At 40.1% G+C, this 20328-nt stretch overlaps 2 protein-coding genes across 3 annotated transcripts in view; both read right to left on the bottom strand.

The window, feature by feature from the left end:
• The window catches only part of LOC110985862 (semaphorin-2A-like), a 26345-nt gene extending 13250 nt beyond the window's left edge, over window positions 1–13095 (bottom strand). The window contains exons 1-7 of one of the 2 annotated variants that reach the window (XM_087137206.1): window positions 9865–13095; window positions 5848–6003; window positions 4913–5058; window positions 4509–4553; window positions 3806–3913; window positions 2011–2107; window positions 1371–1526 (exon numbers count right to left, since the gene is read on the bottom strand). In XM_087137206.1, coding sequence (XP_086993332.1) covers window positions 1371–1526; window positions 2011–2107; window positions 3806–3913; window positions 4509–4553; window positions 4913–5058; window positions 5848–5986 — 691 coding nt within the window. In that variant the 5' untranslated portion in view covers window positions 5987–6003; window positions 9865–13095. The remainder of the gene's footprint in view (window positions 1–1370; window positions 1527–2010; window positions 2108–3805; window positions 3914–4508; window positions 4554–4912; window positions 5059–5847; window positions 6004–9864) is intronic. The other variant, XM_022247287.2, reaches the window with a different exon arrangement.
• Window positions 10474–20328, bottom strand: pigo (phosphatidylinositol glycan anchor biosynthesis class O). Its single transcript, XM_022247284.2, has 5 exons — window positions 19465–20328; window positions 18622–18781; window positions 15053–16898; window positions 14308–14684; window positions 10474–13336 (listed from the first exon to the last, which is right to left on the bottom strand). The coding sequence occupies exons 1-5, from the start codon at window positions 20226–20228 to the stop codon at window positions 13139–13141; spliced, it is 3345 nt and encodes a 1114-aa protein (XP_022102976.2). The 5' UTR covers window positions 20229–20328; the 3' UTR covers window positions 10474–13138.

Raw genomic sequence — 20328 nt, 5'->3', positions numbered from 1 at the left:
TTACTATTGTTTGTTCGTGTGGCTGACATTTAAAAAATACGTATACTGTTGACAACCTTTGTAACTATCAGGCCAAGAAAGCATGGTGAGAAGAGTCGTCAGGTTGTGAAAAGCTAACTTTGTCCTGCGTCTGTAATAATCTTAAAAGCCTGACACATCACAGAAACGTCTTAGATGTAGACTCAAAACACGCAGAATGGGACGCCGTTTTCACTTTGTGCTCAAAATAAGTAATAGTTTGTTACCAGTACCATAAGTACGGCAGTTTAACACATGTGCACACGTGAGAAAAGAAGTTTAATTCTGTGTTGGAGTATTCGTAATCTAACTCGAATACAACTCGAGTACCAACAAGTATTCGGCTCGTACTCGATTGTAAGTACTCTAAACCAACAAGTACTCGGCACGTACGTGTAATTTTGTACCCGAACTCGTCCCTAAACTCGAAACATTTCACTCGGTTAACTCGATACTAATTTTGATACTAATTTTTCGATACTGAACCTTGAAAAAAGTGTAAGGTACACGTTACAAGTCACGCAGTATTTTTATGGACTCTAAATCGAGTGTTCGTGAATAAGTGTGGGCACTTGGCATCGCTCACAGTATCGCTGGGTTTTTTTTTAATTAAAGGTGCAAATTTCCATAATGGTTTAGTCTTACGGTGTACTTGTAAGTACTCGATTATCTTTACTCGGACTTGGCCCATGCTCGACACTGTGTATACTCGGAAAACTCGGCACTTGAATTTTGGTACTCAACTACATCACTGGTTCCCTTTGCACTTCTTGAAAGTATAGTGAGCTCCCTGAAAATATTTCAAGACGTGAGAAGTTGTAAATTTTCACGACATGTACATGCCTCATTGACTTTTTCTGATTTCATTGATTTGAACACACTTTGACCCATAATGATAATTTTGGCCAAATTTACAACTCGTAAAAACTCAGACATATTTACGAACAAAAGCGTGATACCAGCCTAGGCAAATAGTTAAGCTCTACAGCTCTCTCTTCACGAAAATTTGACCTAATTTTAGACTTTTTGCTCTCTTAACTTCCATTGACGTTGGTTATTTGTTGAGACCAGTGAGTAAAGCTTTCTGACATATATTTTTGAATAAGCAAATTCTGGGTTCAAAGTTTAGAAAAACCATAATGACGTCACAGCAACAGCGGACTCTGTTCCAAGGGAAAGGCATGGAAAATGTGTGCAATTTGGGCCAAAAAGAAATGTCAGATAGTTACACATTCAAGAGGTGTACAGGAGGTTAACGAAACATGTTCCCAAGTATATATATTTTCCGATTTTCTTCGCATTTTTAATTGTTTTAATTTTATTATATGTTTAAGGCTGATGCCTAAACCTACCATCTAATACGTTAGTGTCGTCCTTAGTGGCTAGTGAAACATTTATGCCAACCACATTGAGAGATGAGTCCAGTTGCAACACTGACTTGGAGATAGCTGGTCGTGCTGGATTACCGGCTGATAGCGTCAAATAGGTTCCAACATATATTTCATTACCTGTGAGAATGCATCAAGACCATAATTACGCACTTTAACCTGACCAGACTTTCGCCTGTTTGTGCATATCAACGAACAGGCTTTACTGGAGGATGAGAAGAAGGTTCAGCCTCCAAAGTTCCCAAAGGGAGGGAGGTAGGTTCGATTCTATAAAATGCAGGTGTTAATTTTAGACGAAATAATTACGTTTATGTTGACGTGCACAATACTGAATTTGGGCCTCTTTCTGCAGGCAATTCACAAAAACGATTTAAAATTTCGCAATGGCTCCAATCCCTCTCCCCTTCTTATGACTCCCCCCCTCACTTTCTCTTTTTTTAATAAAAAATGGTTCTGTGACCCATCCTGTAGGATGTCTGCTGTATATGGCTGTTGTGTAACCTACTTTAAAGGCGGAATTTCAGGATGAATGTTTGAATTTTTGATGCGTGAAAAGCTATCCATGCTAGGCCAGGCCGGCTAAAGTCATGAGCGGTTGTCTTACCGTCAGTAAGAAGCCAACCTGTAGAATTCAGAGTAGGGGCAAGAGGCACAATTGTCTCTGAGGTACCGAGTGAAACCAGAGACCCAATTTCTGAAAGCTGTACGGAAACAAAGTTCGTCTTTTGAAGTAAATGGATAAATTTTCGTTGGGTAGATTGCTAAGGAACACTTACACTCAAACTGAGATTATTCACTTTACAAATTGAGATCAACTATCGAACGCAATTTAAATTTAATTAAATTCTCAAAATTGCTAAACAATCCTCATAAAATGATTGAATAAATAGTGGCGTTCATCTTCCTATGAGTTGGGCTTATCCTATTGCTCATACATGCAGCCCGCCTAGGATGAAAACACGTAAGGTTGACGCGTGGTTGACCTGCAAAGTTACAGACCTAAAGACGAGAGAGTTCGATTCTACTTGGCAATTGCCTGTATTGCTTGTTGATTGTATTTATATGGAAGTAGCTAACGGAGGGGGTGCGGGGGATGCGGCACCCCCCATAATCAATTTCAGTCCCCCCAATCAATTTCAGTCGGCAAATAAAATCCAAAATTAGTACATATACACCATATAGTACACGATATACATTGGCCGTCAGCATTTTCTCTAAGCCACAGCGTACTACCACGGATCACTTTGTGAATTTTACACGACACGAGATTGGCGACCAAGTTACAAGTCGACAAATTGACTCTGGCACACCCCCTCCTCAAAGATAATGCCTCTGCTACGCCCCTGTATTAGTATGGTGAGGGAAACATACCACGCTTTCAGACCATAAAGAGTGATTACAACTCCCTTAGTATTAAAGCCCATTCTATGCACGATCTGCGAATCGCTCCATAAATACATCATAAACACCATTTCACTCTTCCAGTGCGTGCGGACGTACTCCAAAACACCAAAAGAACTCGGTAGTTAGCTGAATACAAACAGTGATCTGACGAGTAACGGAGTTGACAGTACACATTTGCACATTTTCAACGTCTAGACACTATCCTTCATCATGTTAAAAATGTTAAGTGTGTTTCCAATGAAAGCAAAAAAAAGGTTTTGAACTGTGCGTTCTCATTGAACATATTTTCGTACGCCAGATAATCACCCACAAATAGGCAATCAGGCCACCTTTGGCCCGATGCCCCAAAATTAAAAACTTGTTCCAATGGTCAATTTTACTTCTCTGGGAAAATAAGTCGTAACTCTGATAAACAATATCCGATTTGACGTTTGACATCTCATTTAAAAGTGATCAGGCTTATCTTTCTGATTGTATCTTATATTATCTATGTTGGTAGCATATTCCAGGTCTTGCATGCCGTTATAGTTTGTTTCCACTGTTGGGACATACTTTAAAGTCCTCGATTAATGTTCATTCAGTCATACTCGTTTTGCCGACAATGTTGTTGTTAAGGTGTATTTTTTGCAGGCTCAACTAAAAAGGGAAGGTAAATCAGTCTTTATAATCGGCGGTATATCTCCTCCAAAATGGACCTGCTCTTTTGCCTTGAGGTCCTTTGGGTAAAAGCTTGTATTTGGGAATATTATTGCTCTCTATTGCATCCTCAGAGTCGTCCAACTTTTTGGAGATCCCTACTGCAACGTTCTTTTTGTGTCATAGAACATTCCCAGTTGTCGTTCCCTCAACTAACCTGTGTTTTGTACCGCTGCTGCTCTTTTACGTAAAGTTGGCCCTATATTTCTACTGATCGATTCTCGATACTCGATTAAATGCACTGATGTTTGGTACAATTGATTTAGTTTGTTTGCAGCTCTAGCACAAATCTGACTTACATCTTGACTCCTTTGTTGGCAATAGGGATTTCCATTATTTGTACCACACTCCAGCAAAGTATTGTTCAATGTAGGAAGTGGTTGAATCACGCGGATGTAGTTACTACACTGTTAAATGAACAAGAACGGATTTGCCAAAACAAATTGAGACATTAGTGTTAATTTCCTGATTCGACTGGTCAATAACTGGTCCATGTAATAGAATTGATGATACATCTTCAGGACAAACGACTAATTGTCTTAAAATAAGGCAGTGGTTTATCTATGAGCGTCGCCGGGAAAGAGGGCAAATCTATTGTAAAGCCTTAAGCTAAGGAAACAAAGAACTCAACAGCAGCAACATGACACCCATGAACAGTGGAAAGGTTTGATTCGGAGTAATTTCAAGCAAATTAGTGATTTCCATCCTCCTCGTCTCCTTCTTTTCAGTTTCTTTCTTCTCCCCTCCACACTATCATCCGCCTTACTCACTATACCCTAGTTTTTTTTCCATTTTTCCAAGGGGCAAGCCTTCTTTCCCCACGATGCTTCTTTTCTATGTGAGGGTCTAATATGGAAAAGAAAAACGCCTCCGCGTTCTATTATTATGCATTTTTAGAGTAAATTAACTGTTTAAAAACCGTTTTTCAGCAAACATATCCACCAGCATTCGATACTGAGCTTAGGTATCAAAAGTAGCGCAACTGAAAGATTATTTCCATACATCACTTGCGCCGTTGCACGATCCTGTGTCTGCAGCGCTATCAATCTGCAAAGAAAAAAATACTTTACCTTGTAAGTTAAAGTTGCTGTGCTCAGCATACATGTAACATCGTATCAACATGATCGGCATAATGAGAATCATTGGGGCCGATAACTAGAAGATCAATGACTTGACCTCTTAAGAAATTGTACACCCTAGTACATATCAATTCCAGGATTTGTCCAAATCACGTGCGTGTTGTAGGGTTTTCTTCTGATTTTTCTTCATGTTATGTAAAAAGTGAACATAATCTGAAAATGAAAACGACTTTAACCTGATTTCTAAATAGAATGTAATCACAAAATGGTAAAATTGATATCGACATTCTAATAATTGATACATTTCTTAGGTTTGAAATGTTTTACCAATGAAAGATCGGCGGGATTTAGAGAAAACAATTGGTCTTTTCCTCCCACGAATAGTCGGCCGTTGAATAACGTCAGGGTCCGGTAATATTTGCCTTCGCTAATTGAAGCATTGGGTCCAGGCGTCATGAATAAGCGGGATAAATCTGCATGGATTATAAACATGATGTCACCGGATAAATTTACTGCAGATTAGTGTGCTGTTCTATGTTGAACTTCGAACTTTATGACGTATTTGAGCAAATTCTGACTAATAACTCATTTTGAAGACACCTTAATTGTTTGCATCAATATCTGTTAGGCATTACGTTATAGACTTGATTTTTAATTTTGAAACAAAGTATTTTCATATTTTCAGGATAGTTACCGGTACCTCTCGCATCTAATAAGATCCAAATATTTGGAGGATATGGACGGCATAATCTTGTCTGTTTGACAAATGCTACGTTGAATGAATTTTAAGCTCTAAAATGCGAGTCGATTCAAGTATTTTGCTCGGGTCAATTCGATTCATATTTTAACATTATATATGTACTATTACAGCATTTTGAAATTTATCTCTGCTTTACTACATAGGGTAACACCACATCCGACTAGACTCGACGATAAGAACGCGTAGCATAAACATTACAAACTGGCACTGTAAGTTATTGCAAGTATTTTTTTAAAAGACGTTCGCCTTTATTTTTGGGAATCGACTCTTATAAACTTTAAGTCAAATTGTATGTTCTGATGAAATTGTCGGCTCAAGTCGAATCAGAGTCAATTCATTCACGCCATTGTTGGGGCATATTTTGCTATTGTTTTCAACGCTCTGACTTAAAATGAACAAAGTACACGAGAGGCTAGTTCATCTCGCTTTTTAAAGCCAGAAGCCCATTGCTTCTTTTAAGAGCCTTTTTTGCAAAGGTGAAAAGTAACATCAGCAAACATACCAGTAAAGTATCTGCTGTGCGGGTAGGGTGGTTGAACTTGGCGCACAACTCGTTCATTCTGTGAGTGGCAAGCGGGCAGCGTGACGAGAAGTACGCTGAGTACCAGCCAATATGCGCAGTGTCCAAGGGACGTAGGCATGATACCAGGAAATGACGCTATTGCAGAAAGGAAACATACAAAATCACTTTACAATTAAAACGTGCAACTCACCCATGGTGTAAATTTGTACTGGGAATTGGGGTCGAGGATAGGAAGAGGCGGGGAATGACTCGACTGGCCATAGAAAATTGAAAAGTGGTTTGAGGGATCGGATACCAAACGAAAAAGGTCGATGGTCACGATGTTGATGTACATTTGTAATGCATATTACGGTACATTCAAGCAGAATCTTACACTAAAATGGCATAAAAGTGGATTTTTATTGGTAGCCCATCGCCCTATCTCAGAAAGTGGGGGGGTTGGGTATATTTTATCTTCCTCGGGATTTACACCCATGTGTTGATATGCCTTTCTTACAAAGTAAAGTGCAAGCCAGTGACTATATCTTTTGAGGGAAACGCATGAGAAATGTAAAGCTTCCTCGTAGAGCTACTCTGCTGAAGAGCAAGATGAGATATATTCAATAACATTGGTGCTGAACTAGCCTTTGAAGAAAGTGTAGTACCATTCCAATTATAAACTCAATAAATTGTGATATATTCTTTAAAAGTCGTTCTCTTTAGATGATGGAGCACTTGGGCGACCTACCATTTTTAGATATCAAAACATCTGCGTCTTATGCATAAGTTTATTATTGTCCACTTAAAAATATTTACAGACAACCAATTTCTCGTAGATGGGAGAACCAGTTTTCATGAACATTTCAAATGAAATAGTTTTCGAACTTTATCTTCCTTTTAGCTTGAAAAACGTCTCGTAATCGTTTAAAGAGTGAGAGAAAAAACAAACATGCAACATTCTTCCAACCATGCCCATTATTCACGGGTCTTTGCGTTAATTATAAACATGCAACCTTTGAAAATGAGACATCGTTTTGGAAATAAACAGGTTTAGGTTTGGGTTGGGTTGTCTTGGGTTGGGTTGGGTTGGCTGGGTGGGTCGGTCTTACTCACAATACCAGGATAAATGGCCTATTTGTGGGTCATAGGTTAGTGGTTATGTTATACAAGGATCGAATTTAGCTGGATGTTAGCGTATTGCATTTGCACAGCTTGATGCTGGTTTTACTTGGTCTTTTTCTCTCTTTTTTTCCTTTTGGACGTAAGCATGGAATCAAAAAGGAAGGGATTTGGAAAATCCTTACTTGTCTCATCTTGTCAGCGACGTGCTACCTACACTTCTAATTTCGGCCAAGGCAGACTCTACGACAGCTAAGTAAAAGGCAGTGTGGAATCGGTAGGAAGCAGGCGCAGATGCACAACCTATCATCTTTGTCTGAACCTATCTCACTTGTCCATAGGCTCATCGGGTACTAAAACAGCAGCGGACGTCTTGCAGCTACAGTCAAATGGGCAAGTGATCTGGCTGGACTACCCTCACCTACCGATTACCGGGTACCCGTTATTTAAAACTGCTCTTCGAGGCTATCCGCGTAACCACGCTTCACCTACTGTTAGGAAAAGCCCATCATGGCAGACAACCTTGCAGGAGCTTGTCAAGCATTACGGCCACGTCTCCGCAACTCTAGCTGACCTGTGTATATTATTTATTTGCATTATCATTTTTTCTGGTTTCCTCAGATTCGACGACATTAGCTCAATCTTCAACGTGTAGGGATTGTACCTTTAAACACGACAGCCTCATAATCCATTTATCCAAATCCAAAACTGATCAAATCAGGCAAGGCTCCCATTAGGTAACTATTGCCAAAACTTGCAACCTGTCCAGTGGCAATCGCCCAGCGATACATAAACACACTTGGTCATCCTGTAGACTGCAATTCACCTCTCAACCGGCGATTAACCTGCTCAAAAAGGGGAATCGTTTCAACCAAGCATCCATTAAGCTACACCAGAACACAGGAAATAGTCCTTCAAGCCTTGTGTCCGTTTGTACCTGATATTTCCCACGATGGTCTTCACAGCCTCAGTGAGGGCGGAGAATAGGCGGCAAGTAATGCCCATATTTCCCCAAAATTATTTTCCCGACATGGGAGATGGAAGTCGAAAAGATCCCGAAATATCTATATGCAACCATCCCATCAAAGTTATCTTATTCCCATAAAATCCCTTGGCTTACAAAATCAATTGGTGTTTTAAACATAACTTATCTTTAAATCGAATATTGCTTTAAGAGTTTTCAAAAGGGAATGATTCGATTCCCAGAAGTGTTTTGGAGGCATAGAGCGTTAAGTTATTCTAATTGATTAATTGATTAATTCTACCCTAATACTGTACGGACATTCTCGTAATTAATTAATTAAACTAAATTAAAGTTTCCGCACTTGACCAATCCAACAAATCTTCCGTTAAGTTGTTTTTATTTTGTTTGCTGAGGTACATATAGAAAAAAAATTAAATTTCTATCGTAGGAAGAAAGTGCAATTTCCTATGTCTTCTTACAAACAAAATGTATGAAACTATATTTTGACACCCCTTTTGGTTATAATCTTACATGAAATACAAGCTGTAAAACTGACTTGAAAAAAATCTAAAATGAGTAGTGAGGGTAAAGATTCGAACTAAAATCCTACGTCTGGGCTTATGATCACTTTAGTAACCGCACAAACATTTCCCACACGGAAGTATAACAGGCGAATATTCAAACAATGCTGCACCTGCCTGACTAGACCGGCTTATTTCTCACGACAACGACATTAGTGAAGCATCCAGGCGCAACACAGCTAAAGTGAATATTTGGCGTTCAGGCACATTTGCATGAATGCACAATTAGGAGCATTTTTCTATTTACTATGTGGGAGGGAAACCACAGCCATGAAATAACGTCGAAATATGTCACTGTGCATGACTGTTACCTGTACTGCTTGTATCATTGCTTGGTCTCTGTCGGAAGGTATGATTTTGTGGCCGCCGGTTTTGGTCTGCTTCGCATTCGCATCTGTTTGCCGTGTTTCACTTCTGCACGACTTCATTCACTCTCCGCAACTATGAACATATGTACGGAGCGTATTACCGCCACACACAAAATTTTCTTTCACGTACATGTACGTACTTGAACACTTTCCACGTATGTACATGATAGATTTAGTTCTTATTGTCATTTATGGCTCTGGTCCGGCTCCTATGTGAAGTGTTCATGCGGGTCTCGTGCAAGTATTTTGCAGGCCCTACTCTGCCCAAGCCACGGGAGTGGAAGCCACCATATTAACTTTTCCTCAGATATCTTTCAAAAAACAATTTCTGTACTAATTAATCCTTCAGAAGTTTTCCAAAATGTCTCAAAATCATGTCTACACCAGTTTTATGAAAATCAGACGTATCTGACCACGAAATGCCATGGTCAACTAAAATATGTGAAAGATTCTTTCCATTTACATGCTCAGTACACACGAGCTAACACGTGTGGGCTCATAATCTAAAAATGAATATACCAGCAAAACCCTTTTATTATATTAAATGCTTTAAACCTTCAAAGACCCTGGCAATAGTCTGGACAGGAACGACATGGTAAGGATCAAGACACTGCGCAAAGAATTCTCATTGTCATTCGAAAGGTTTGAACTTTCAAGATCTATTTCTGTTTAGATATCTACAAGGGAATGCCACAGGAAGTTAAAAACAGAATCACTTCATGGAGCCAAGGTATTTCTAAATAAATGCCGATTTGGTTTATTGTCAAGTTTGATAGATAAACATCTCTCGCATATCATAATAAGGTAAAGACAACTATCTAACACTCATTTTGTCTGCTTGAAAAAAAGGAAACAGCACCTCCAATCGACTGAGCAGGGAACCTCAACCATTGACCTTGTCATCGGCAGTTACAATGGTGATAACGTCTCATGTTTTGTGGATCTGAACATAAAAGGATTTAGACATGCTTGTACGTGTACTTACCAAGTAAAATAAGAGTAAGCAAGCCTCCAAACTGAAGTCGTAATTCCAAAAAAATAAGTCTAGTTGCAGATTTGATCCTGAATCCAAGCACTGTCGGGGCAACTACCCAAAAATTTATCACACGGAAGTGTTATGGGCGAATATTCCTACAAGCTACACCTGCCCGACACTGCCTCCAAAGGCTTATTTCTCACGACGACGACTGTTGTGAAGCATCCATGCGTGCGACAACAGCGGTTGAACATTTAGTTCCTAAAAATAAGTCCATAACAGTTTCCTTTTTCGAACCCGTGAGGGAAGGAGAGGGAATATCATTGTGATGATGCCGCCAATAAGTCACTGCGCATGACTATAATTATATTTGAAGGTAACCCGAATGCTGACTGCACTTCAGACTAATTTCTCAGTTGAGGAGTCAATATATTGGAAGCTTGTTATTTTGCACTATGGCTCGTTCAGAGTTTTCCGCCGCAAATAATTCCGAGACGTCGATATAGCATCACTGAAACGTTTCAACTCAAGCATTTTAATGATTGGTTGGGTAAATACCATTGACAGTCAATCGACACCTGAGAGGTCGAACACGGTCGTCAACAGCTAGTCAAAAGATAAGAAGGAACACATACATTCATCACTTTATTGTCAGGGTCTCCAGAGTATGTGTTTCAATCCATTGCTTTAACATGACTATTCTATTTTACTCATTCATTCAGTTGCCCTGTTGACAATTTGCTTGATCCTCTTACAGAATAACAGTCACGTGAACATGTATTATAATGAGTTTGCCAACTCTACGACCTTTTCTTGCTAGCCTTTGAACGCTAAAAACATTCACCACAGAAGAATCTGTGATGATTCGGTCGCACAAATCTTCGGAGTCAGTCGTATTTTAACTTTGTATATCCAACTTATACACAACCAGTTTTATGTCAAATTACTTAACTAGGAAATAATTTACCCTTTGATTGGAGTTCTGTTCTATTTCTTCTGAATGACAGCACAAAATATTTACTCTTTTCCTGAGAAATATCTCTATGTATGACAATGCATCCAAAGAAACAATGTTCGTTTAATGTGGAATTATGACGATTATATGAAAGCAACGCGGAAAACGTGACAGCGTAGAAAAAACAAGAAACACTGTTGATTGTGCGATTGTAGTCCATTTCATATAAAGGAAATTATGTTCAGGAAAAAAAATAAACTACAATTTTACAAAAGCATTTGCTTGCAGAATTAGACAGGTGCAAACTCCAGATAAAATGCGCCTGATGCATGGAAATAGTGCTAAATAAATTTTATATCCTTATCCTGATTTCATACAAATACTTTAAAAGAAATGAAAATGAAAAAAAGGCTTTCCAACGGTACAAGAACTGCATTCTCCAAGTCTCAATTATTCAAAGATTCATGTGCATCTTTCGTTTTCTCATTTCTAAAGAAAGATTTAATATTTCAAAGGTACTGAACACACACACAAAACAGACTGCTCAATGTGTCCATATTTTGGCCCTGATCCGTTCTTCCTTACTTCTGTCAAGAACCAGAACATGGGGGTCTTCCAAATCTATCTGGGTGGGCAAAGCGAAGAGAAAAAAATCCTTCAACACACGCCCATTCTGATTGGGCTCAATGGGTTCATACTCGATGAAATACGGTTCGTTCGATGATATGACGCTCTGATTGGAAATTGATGGACAAATTTGGCCCAACAGCTATGGTCGCAAGTTCATACACACTTGGACTGAAGGTGTTTGATTACAACTGTAAAAGACTGTGCCCATTCTCATCGAGCTTCCAATTGTTCTTTTTTTCTGTACCTCATCAGCCGAAACATTTGTTTATTATTTTTGCACAAACCTGTAAATGAAGTATTAAAGTGCAACAGACGTTCTGATTGAATTGCTGATAATTTCGTACTAAAGATTAGCTTACTGTCCAAGCACCGACCACAACTGTACTTTTTCAATGAACAGTGCTTTACATTATCAGGGTGAGAACTCCAATTCATAAATACCACAGCCTCCATATTCAACAACGTGTATTAATTAACATTTGATAATGTCCGCAGAGATGTGATAATGCCTACTGCATAAATCACTATTTTTATTGATTCTGATTGGTCAAGAGTCTGTGTGCACACAACTTCCCTTGCGCGCGCTAAGTCTGTTTATAGGGAGATTCTATTGGACAACTTGCAAAAGGACTATACGATAGAATAGACGGGGTATTTGGGAAACTGACATTAAAATTTCAGAACAAAATCATTGGAAATCTATTATTTATTGATTTCCTTTGACTCTCTGATTAAAAAGGTATTTATGAATGGGACTTAATACAGTACGCGCTTGGCCGGTCTTAAACTAATGCCTGCGGCTCCTCCATCAGTCACACACATCCATTCTCCTTAGCCGGTCTTGACAAGCACGTGTAAGACAGACCATGCACATATTTATTCCTTTATTCATTCCCAGAGCCCTTACCACAAGATATTAGACAGATTTGCAAGTCTGCAGACATGTTCCCTGAAGCAAAATATTACTACTTACACATGTGTTGCAGGACACATCCAATCACCAAGAACTGGTGTTCACTACCTTTGGCACCCTATTCCTACACTAGGGAAACAAAGTCCACTTTCTCAAACTAACATTTTGACCTCAAGGAACCATTAGGCAATCCTGATAGGCCTAGTTTAGGTACATTTTGACAATAGATTGTACTCAGTTCAGCCAGAAAACCACAAATTTCTAACCTGAGTTTGGCAAGACAACCGCTCAGTCAAGATTTGTTGCCTATTCAGCCTACAAGAAACAGGGTGCTAAAGGTAATGAACACCCAAGAACTATCCCTTACCAAGTGGATGATCTATAATCATACCTTTAACCTGCATAATTGTATCAATATATGCAACTTTCCACAGTACACTGACCTGTGTGGCTATTTACAACCAACGAGATGACCAACCTTGTAAGGCTAGTCAGCTATAAAAACCAGCCCTCTCTCAGTCAGCAGGAGAGCCATCAGAGCCAATCAACCGTGGTTAGCAGCAAGTCTTGATCAAACTTGCTCGGGTTATGTTTATGTACACTTGTCTTGCAAAGACATCAACCAGTCTGAGCATACACAGCTGACTGATGGCGGGGTGACACACCCGATGACATGCCAACTGACCCACATCTCTGATATATATACAGCTGAGCAGTCCAGCACTCCTGTCTAAACACCTGCCCCAGCCCACTTCCTCCCCCGTCGCCACACCCCACCGACGGACTCAGCTAGCATCCTGGAATAAAACCTGAAGCCAGTGGGAAATGGCCCGGTCAATTTTAACGAGGAGGAGGTACAAGAGGATCAGGATCACCATGACAACCAGGAAGGACACGCCCTGGAAGACAAACCGAGGACCGAAGATCTTCCAGACCATGAGATGGCGACGGTGGATGGCAGCAGATACCATGGCTCCAACCAACTGCCAAAGAAGGATACAAAATAGAGAGTGTTGATTTCTTGTTAACCTGCAGCAATAGAGAAATTGTTGCATCGTGTACAGTCAAACCTTGTTTATAAGAGTACTGTTAAGACAAGGTTCCACTATAACGTGGAGCTTTTAGAGTCTAATCTCTTTTTTTTTCATTATTTACATTCCTGATAGTACAAGGTTCCTATTATGACAAGGTAGTCCAATGGATCTCATGTTAATGAGGGCTGACACAATTCAAAAAACTCACTATTCGAATATTTGACCCTCAATTCTATCGAATATACGAATATTCGGTCGTTCCAACGGGCAGATTGTTGATGAACAAACCATATACAATGTCAGCTGCAATGACACACAGTGTAAATTATAATCACTATAATAGCTTCTCACGTCTAGGAGTATCTCCAGCCACGATTTACGGCACGAACAATACTTCTTGCCCTGTTTAAAATTTCTATTTCTTTTTAGATTTTTCAATGAATAACTTACCATTTGAATCACTGTAAGATTTCTGTCGCGTTTCATTTGAATCTGCTTACACAAGCCTCTATAGTGTTACCGGTATTTGTCTCATTTAAAACAAAATAAAGTTCTCCCTTCCTTTTTATGAATTTGCATTTGAATATTCAAATTTGGAAAATATTATTTGAATATTCAATAATCGATAAAATATAAGGAAATTCGGCGCAGCCCTACAGATTTGTCACCCTTGAAATGTTATTAAACTGGATTACGTCATACAAAGCAATGTTTTTTTAAGAGACCCTCTGTGTGACATAACTGCACTTACGTCTGGAATTTTGAGTTCTTGTGGCTTTTCTAGGAAACTGATAAAAAAAGTGATTATATTTACAAAAGCTGGTGCCCAAACTCATAAAAACGTTGTTAATTTTCAAAATGCACCTTTTCTGAAACAAAAATAGGAAATCGTAAAAACATGAACATAATGATCTACATACCTGAATACCATTGTATAATAGATAAGCAAGGATGATTTGAAAAAATGCAACGCGTAGCTCTCGGTTACTGACGTGCAGACCCAATTCGCCTTTCCGGTCTTCATCTTTCTTACGATCAAACATCTTCCCTCGGGTGAAGGGCCAGATCAGCAGAAGAGGCAATGCCACGGCAAAGACGATCTGAGACGCGAATGTGTTGATGGTGATTAGGGCACCGGGGATGAAGTACAGATATGAAGGGAAGTCACCATGGAAACCAATGAATGCCGAATCGAATCGAATTGATGAGATGGTGGCGTGATGGCCCGTGGCGAAGAAAAACTGACTGGACATGAAGCCCCAGGCAGCAATAGCATACCAAGGAACCTGGTAAGTAGCTGAAAGGAAAGCCAAAATACCACTGATGAGGCATCCCTCCATGGATAGCAACCCCCTGAGATGAAAACGGAGTGCTTATGCTATCATGTGAGGTAAGTTCTAACGGACTTCATCTCGAGACTTATCCAATCAAAAGACAGGAAACTGATTGAGTGGAGAGAACATGCATATAGCTTTTAAGAAGCTGAAAGAGCTGGGAAATCTGCAATGTACAGTACACATGTATGTACAAAATTTGAGGCTAACCTTACTAGAATCAAATAACGTTAATTTGTCATCAACTGCAAACTTGAAGTATTTAAATACATATAAGTCAAAATCAAGCTATCACTATGGATCATGACAGCCGATGGTTAAAGGGACTTACCAATGTGGTGGAGGTCTGGTAAAGCTTCCAATGGAACTAGTTGCTGCCTTCGAATGACGGCGTACAGCTCCAGATAAACCACCATTTGTAGAAGCATTGTTAGCACAACAGGTGCCAGGCCATCACCAAGAAGCAGAGCTACAAGAAGAGCAACAGTAGCGCTTACCAGCAGCCAACACGCTGAGAATACCGTGGCGAGACCGTACACAACAGGTGGGGAGGCTTCCCTGTTCTCATCTTGGTCTTCATCGGAGGGCTGCTTGCCTTGCCGGCTGCTTCGCTTCCATGTCGTCTTCAGGTGGTTGAAGATCTTGGGCACAACAGATTCCACCTCTCCAGGGTACTCCACTTGGAGCGTCTTCTTTTTGGGGTCCTCTCGCGGGATCAAGAAGATGCACAGTGGATTCCACAGGACAGAGATGAATGCTACAAACAGCATGATGTAGGCCGTTCTGGGTAAAAGAACCTGCTGCCAGGCCGGAAGATTGTCCAACATCTTCTGAGGTAGAGCCTGGAGACCCCAATTCAGGCAAATACACACTGTAGCAATTGGCAGGGCATAGGCAACGCTCAGCATTGGGGCAGCTCCTCCGTTCAAGTTCCCTTGTTTATTCAGCCAAAAGGTTAAGGAGGCCGGGATGACAGCTAAAGAAGCAACCGACATAAAATATCGGTAATTCCTGTAGCTTCCTGTGTCATCAGAGAATGCCCCCAAGGATCTGAGGAGTTCAGACTCCCGACAAGGGTTCTGTTCCTCCCGGCAAGCCAGGAATAGGCTGCTGAATCGGATGCAAAGGTGAAACGCGACGGCTAGCAAGATATAGACTGTCACCGGATGTGTGAGAAAATGCCCAATGTCTCGCGACTTTTCAGTCTTGGTTTTCTTCCTTGTGGTCTCTTTGCTGTTTTTACTCTGGACAAAGACTGAACCCACGGAGCACACGCAGGCCAAATGAAGACTGTGCACTAGAAAAGCTGCCACATAGCCCTCGTTGATGACAAAACTGTTGGACGTTAAGCAGGCTGCATACGCAAAGGTTAAGATCACCGCCATCACAGTTTTCAGAGGGTAAGTCCAGAATCTTAAGAAGTAGGAGACCTTCATCTCTGCAGACACAAATGCAATCCATACAACTGCATTCAGAAGGGAGCCCACCGCCGGTACAGTCAGTACCAAAACAGCTGAATACACATGAAGACTAGGAATGGTTAAACTCATCGTCACTCCAATCAATACACAAGCCACTATACTCACTGCAATTATTTTCAGGAGAGTGCCAAGGGCCGAGTCAAGCTGAGCCCTATTGCCAAAGTTATAGTTGTGCGTCAGAAGCACATAACTGATCAGGCACGTTCCAATGACTACGGCTAAGCCTAGGATGATTAAGGTTAGGTCAAACCGTGCCCACATACTGCGACACATTTCCTTCACTTGGTTCAGATAATCCAAATACACCTGCTCACTCTTCTGCAACAATGCAAGGGTGCGGCTTTCATCGAAGGCAGAACTTTGCAACAGCTCTTGTACAGCAATTTCTGCTTCCTGAAAGAAATTCTGAAGCAGGTTGAACTGACCCCTTGGAAACTCATCCGAGACTTTTGAGTAAGCTTGAAGGTAACGCTTGACCTGATGAGCATTTGTCCATAAAGCACCAACTTTATTATACAGTGACTGCAAATGCGGAGGCCAGTTGTTCATACCGGTTAGCTTGGGTTGGTTTGAGAGAGGAACCAGGCCAAAGAGTTCGGGTATGATGCTGCCAAGATTGGAGAATGGAATTGGAACACCAAGTAGGAGGCTCAAGGTAGGCACCAGGTCAATCTGGGAAGCAATTCGGACAGCTTTCTAGAGATCAAAACAGAGAGAGCTCAGTTGCAAAATCCATTTCAAAATGTGAAAATCTGCGGATGCAACTCTGGTATCTCAGGAAGATCCTTATTCCAAATTATCTTTGGTTAGGAAGTAATTAAATGCACTTGCACATATATGCATTTGTATTTAGGAGTAGCAGCTACAAGTAACAGCTTCATGCACATGTACATGTATAAAACCATTTTCAGTTCTTCAAATTGTGCTTTAACACAACTGAAACATAAACTTGGTTGTCTGCTGGTCATTTTGCAACCGATATGACAGCTAACACTGCAAATGTTGAAAACAAAGGTTACTGTTTAATCAGTCATCTACCGTAAACTCAGTCACAGAAGACAACCTCTTTCAGCAGTGGCATTTAACAAAATGAAAATAATTCTACCTATGGATGGTGTGTGCTTTTGAAAGAAAATTTTACAAACATTCCTTGAGCTACTAATTGCTGAGCAGGCAGTTAGAAATGGAAATGTTTTTTCTTATGTTTCAGGAACATACATGTACCTGTAAGAACAATATGTACATGTACATCGTACACTCTCAATCATTATTGTCAAAACTACATCTAAATGAAATAAAAGTCATGGATACCTCCCGGGTTAAGGCTGAAACACTGAACAGATCAGAAATCTCCACCAATATCAGTTAAATCTAGCCTTACCTTGTCTGATCCCAAATTGCCACTTTCCACTGTCACTAAGTTTGTGTGTCTATATTTTGGCATACCTACATGTAGATTGAGCCTGCATTTTTACTTTTTTCGTTGTGGAGGGGGTGTGCATGTATCGTTCGTAACCAGTAAACTTAGAGGAGATCATTTCCTTGTACGACGTATGTATTTTAACTGCAACAATAACTAGCGTTTCATATTACAGATCTTGAGAAGAGCTGACTAGATCGAGCACATATGAATTTGACCCGAACTACATACATAGAGTTACAAGTCATTCTTGGAGCTCAGTACACAAGGTATGATGCTACATTGACACAATGTGGACTCTGTCCATTGGAAGAGAGATGCTCCAAGTTGTGCTTGATGTTTGCATGATCACTTCAGCTACCCTCCTGTCCACTGCATCATTTGCTTTCACCTCAGAGACATTGACCATATAATACGAGGAATGGACGTTAACGAGAAACCTATAACTATAGAACCAATAGATTTCACAACAGCCCTATGCCTTATCTGTCGCGCATTCTCCAAAGTGATGAATGCAAACAGAAGTTAATCATTGTCCTGCTTATGACTGCACTCAGTCAAATTTGATTAATGTATACAATATTGAAGTGTTAAGAGTCACTAGGTTTTTAACCAAGAATATCTTTAAATTGTTGTTTAGTAATTATGTTTACACCTGTATTACAATAATGGTATTTTTTATTGTCAATTTTTAGGGTTATTACCTTCATACATACTATTATACTCATACTATTTTTAGGCGAAAGGAAAGGTCAAGTGTTATGATTCCATCTTCTTGATTATTTTACAGAATCCTTATTCTTATATTCACATTTTATCTGATGTAATTTTAATAGTCAATATTTTATTTTTTCTGCTTTTTCTTTTAATGAGCTTATTATTTGTATTTATAACATACATGTATTTATCACTGAAAAAATGTCTTAATTCAGCCTTTGGTCACGATGATGTTTTATGTTAATAAACCATTTCAAATTCAAATTCAAAACATTCACTTACCATATCAATAGTCTCCTGATGCAGGATAGCATTACTGTAGATAAAAAGTGCGGCAGCTATCTCATCCTTACTATCCCCACCATGATCACCAGTACGTGTCATTCCATGATCTCCCAACACAAATAGTACCGTGTCATCGTCCAGCCTCTCCACCACTGATCTGAAATATTGAACAGGGCAGTCAAGGACAGCTGATGTTTTGTTAACTGTGATCTCAGTTGACAAAAAACTTGCAACTTTTACATTCAATTTCTTCAACCCTAACAGTCTTTCGACCCCGAATTTTCATATGCATCAATGGGTTTCAGATAAACACAGCACAACTCATCCCTTGTTGTGTTCATTGCTGTAAGGCTTGCTACTTATCTGAAATCCGTTATGTATATACATGTAGCTTCACCAAGCAATGCTGGAGCTGTTGTGAAAGGATGTTAACTGTAATATCTAGTGTAGGTTCCCCTCAATGACCCCACGGTGAGTGCTACAAGCTGAGTGATGTCCAAGAGCTTTTGTGACATCTTGCTATTAACTCATAATTCCTACTTTTTGAATAGTGCAAAAATCTTAACCACTCAAACACCCCGTATGTACATGGATCAGTGATATTTGTTTTACTACAAAGAATAAGACATGCTTGTGGACTGTGGAGACCACTTTGGCATGCAGAAAAAGATATGCAAGGCCACGCGTTATTCCTTGGTGAATTACTCAAAGTTCCTCTTTATTTCTGGCTGTGTATGATGATCCCCTGGTATTTTTTTTAATTAGAGACCAAACATAAAGAAACCTCAATTTATGGCACAATGTATGAAAAAATTTTGGAAGGCATGTCAGAAAACAAACCTAAGAACTTGGTCCATTTGCAGAAGTTTTTCTCCCATGGCTGAGTGAAAAGGTCCAAAGCGATGACCACAGTGATCAACTCCTAAGAAATGGGCAATGATAACATCCCAGTCCTGTTCGGCCATCTCTGGCACAAGGTGGTTGATCACACCATTATCTACAGTGTGGAGATCCTTCACATTGAATGACGGAAAGGGGTAGGAGCGAACGAAGTATCCTTCAAAGAGCGATTCCCAAGTGTCATCCCCCATAAACGTAATACGCTTGCCCAGATGGCGCAACTGGTGGATGAAACTGTCTTCAGTGATTTTGGTGCTGGCAAAGTTGCTGCCTGCATCCACGAATGTCGGCAAACTCCCTGTTGTAAGACCTTTCAATCGCTGCATTGTTGTTGTGGGCGGGTCTGCCAAGAATTTGTAGAGCAGCGACTGTTGCGGTTTCTCTGTGCGCAGTTTGTGTATAAATGGAAGTTTATTTTGGAAAGGCAGGGCTGATTTATCATCCAGGGATTCGTTGTAAAGTGTGAAATCATAGCGAAGTGCATCAATGACAATAACAATCGCCTTGGAATACCTCCTGTGTTCTCCGCACAACTGTCGAGCGCCCTCTTGCGCCTGCCCTGCATCTTCATCGCCGACACACAAACTTTTCTCTGGAATTTCCAGTCTGTTTAACAAAAAGCCGCGACTGAATATTGTAATGCCAATACCAAACAAAGCTCCTATCCAAAGTAAAAGCATGAATAACTTTGTTCCGATGCTCATTTTGCCAACTGTAAAGGCTGGTGGTAAAACAAAACACAAAACTCACTGGTCATGCCTTGTCCATGGAAGTTGCCATTTTTTTGGTCCTGAAAAAACAAGT

This window comes from Acanthaster planci, linkage group LG05 (genome assembly GCF_054643075.1).
Source record: "Acanthaster planci isolate LZ-2023a linkage group LG05, COTS_SCS, whole genome shotgun sequence".
In the NCBI taxonomy this organism is placed as follows: Eukaryota; Metazoa; Echinodermata; class Asteroidea; order Valvatida; family Acanthasteridae; genus Acanthaster; species Acanthaster planci.
Note: the sequence above shows the minus strand (reverse complement) of the source record. Positions and strands in the feature narration are given on the sequence as shown.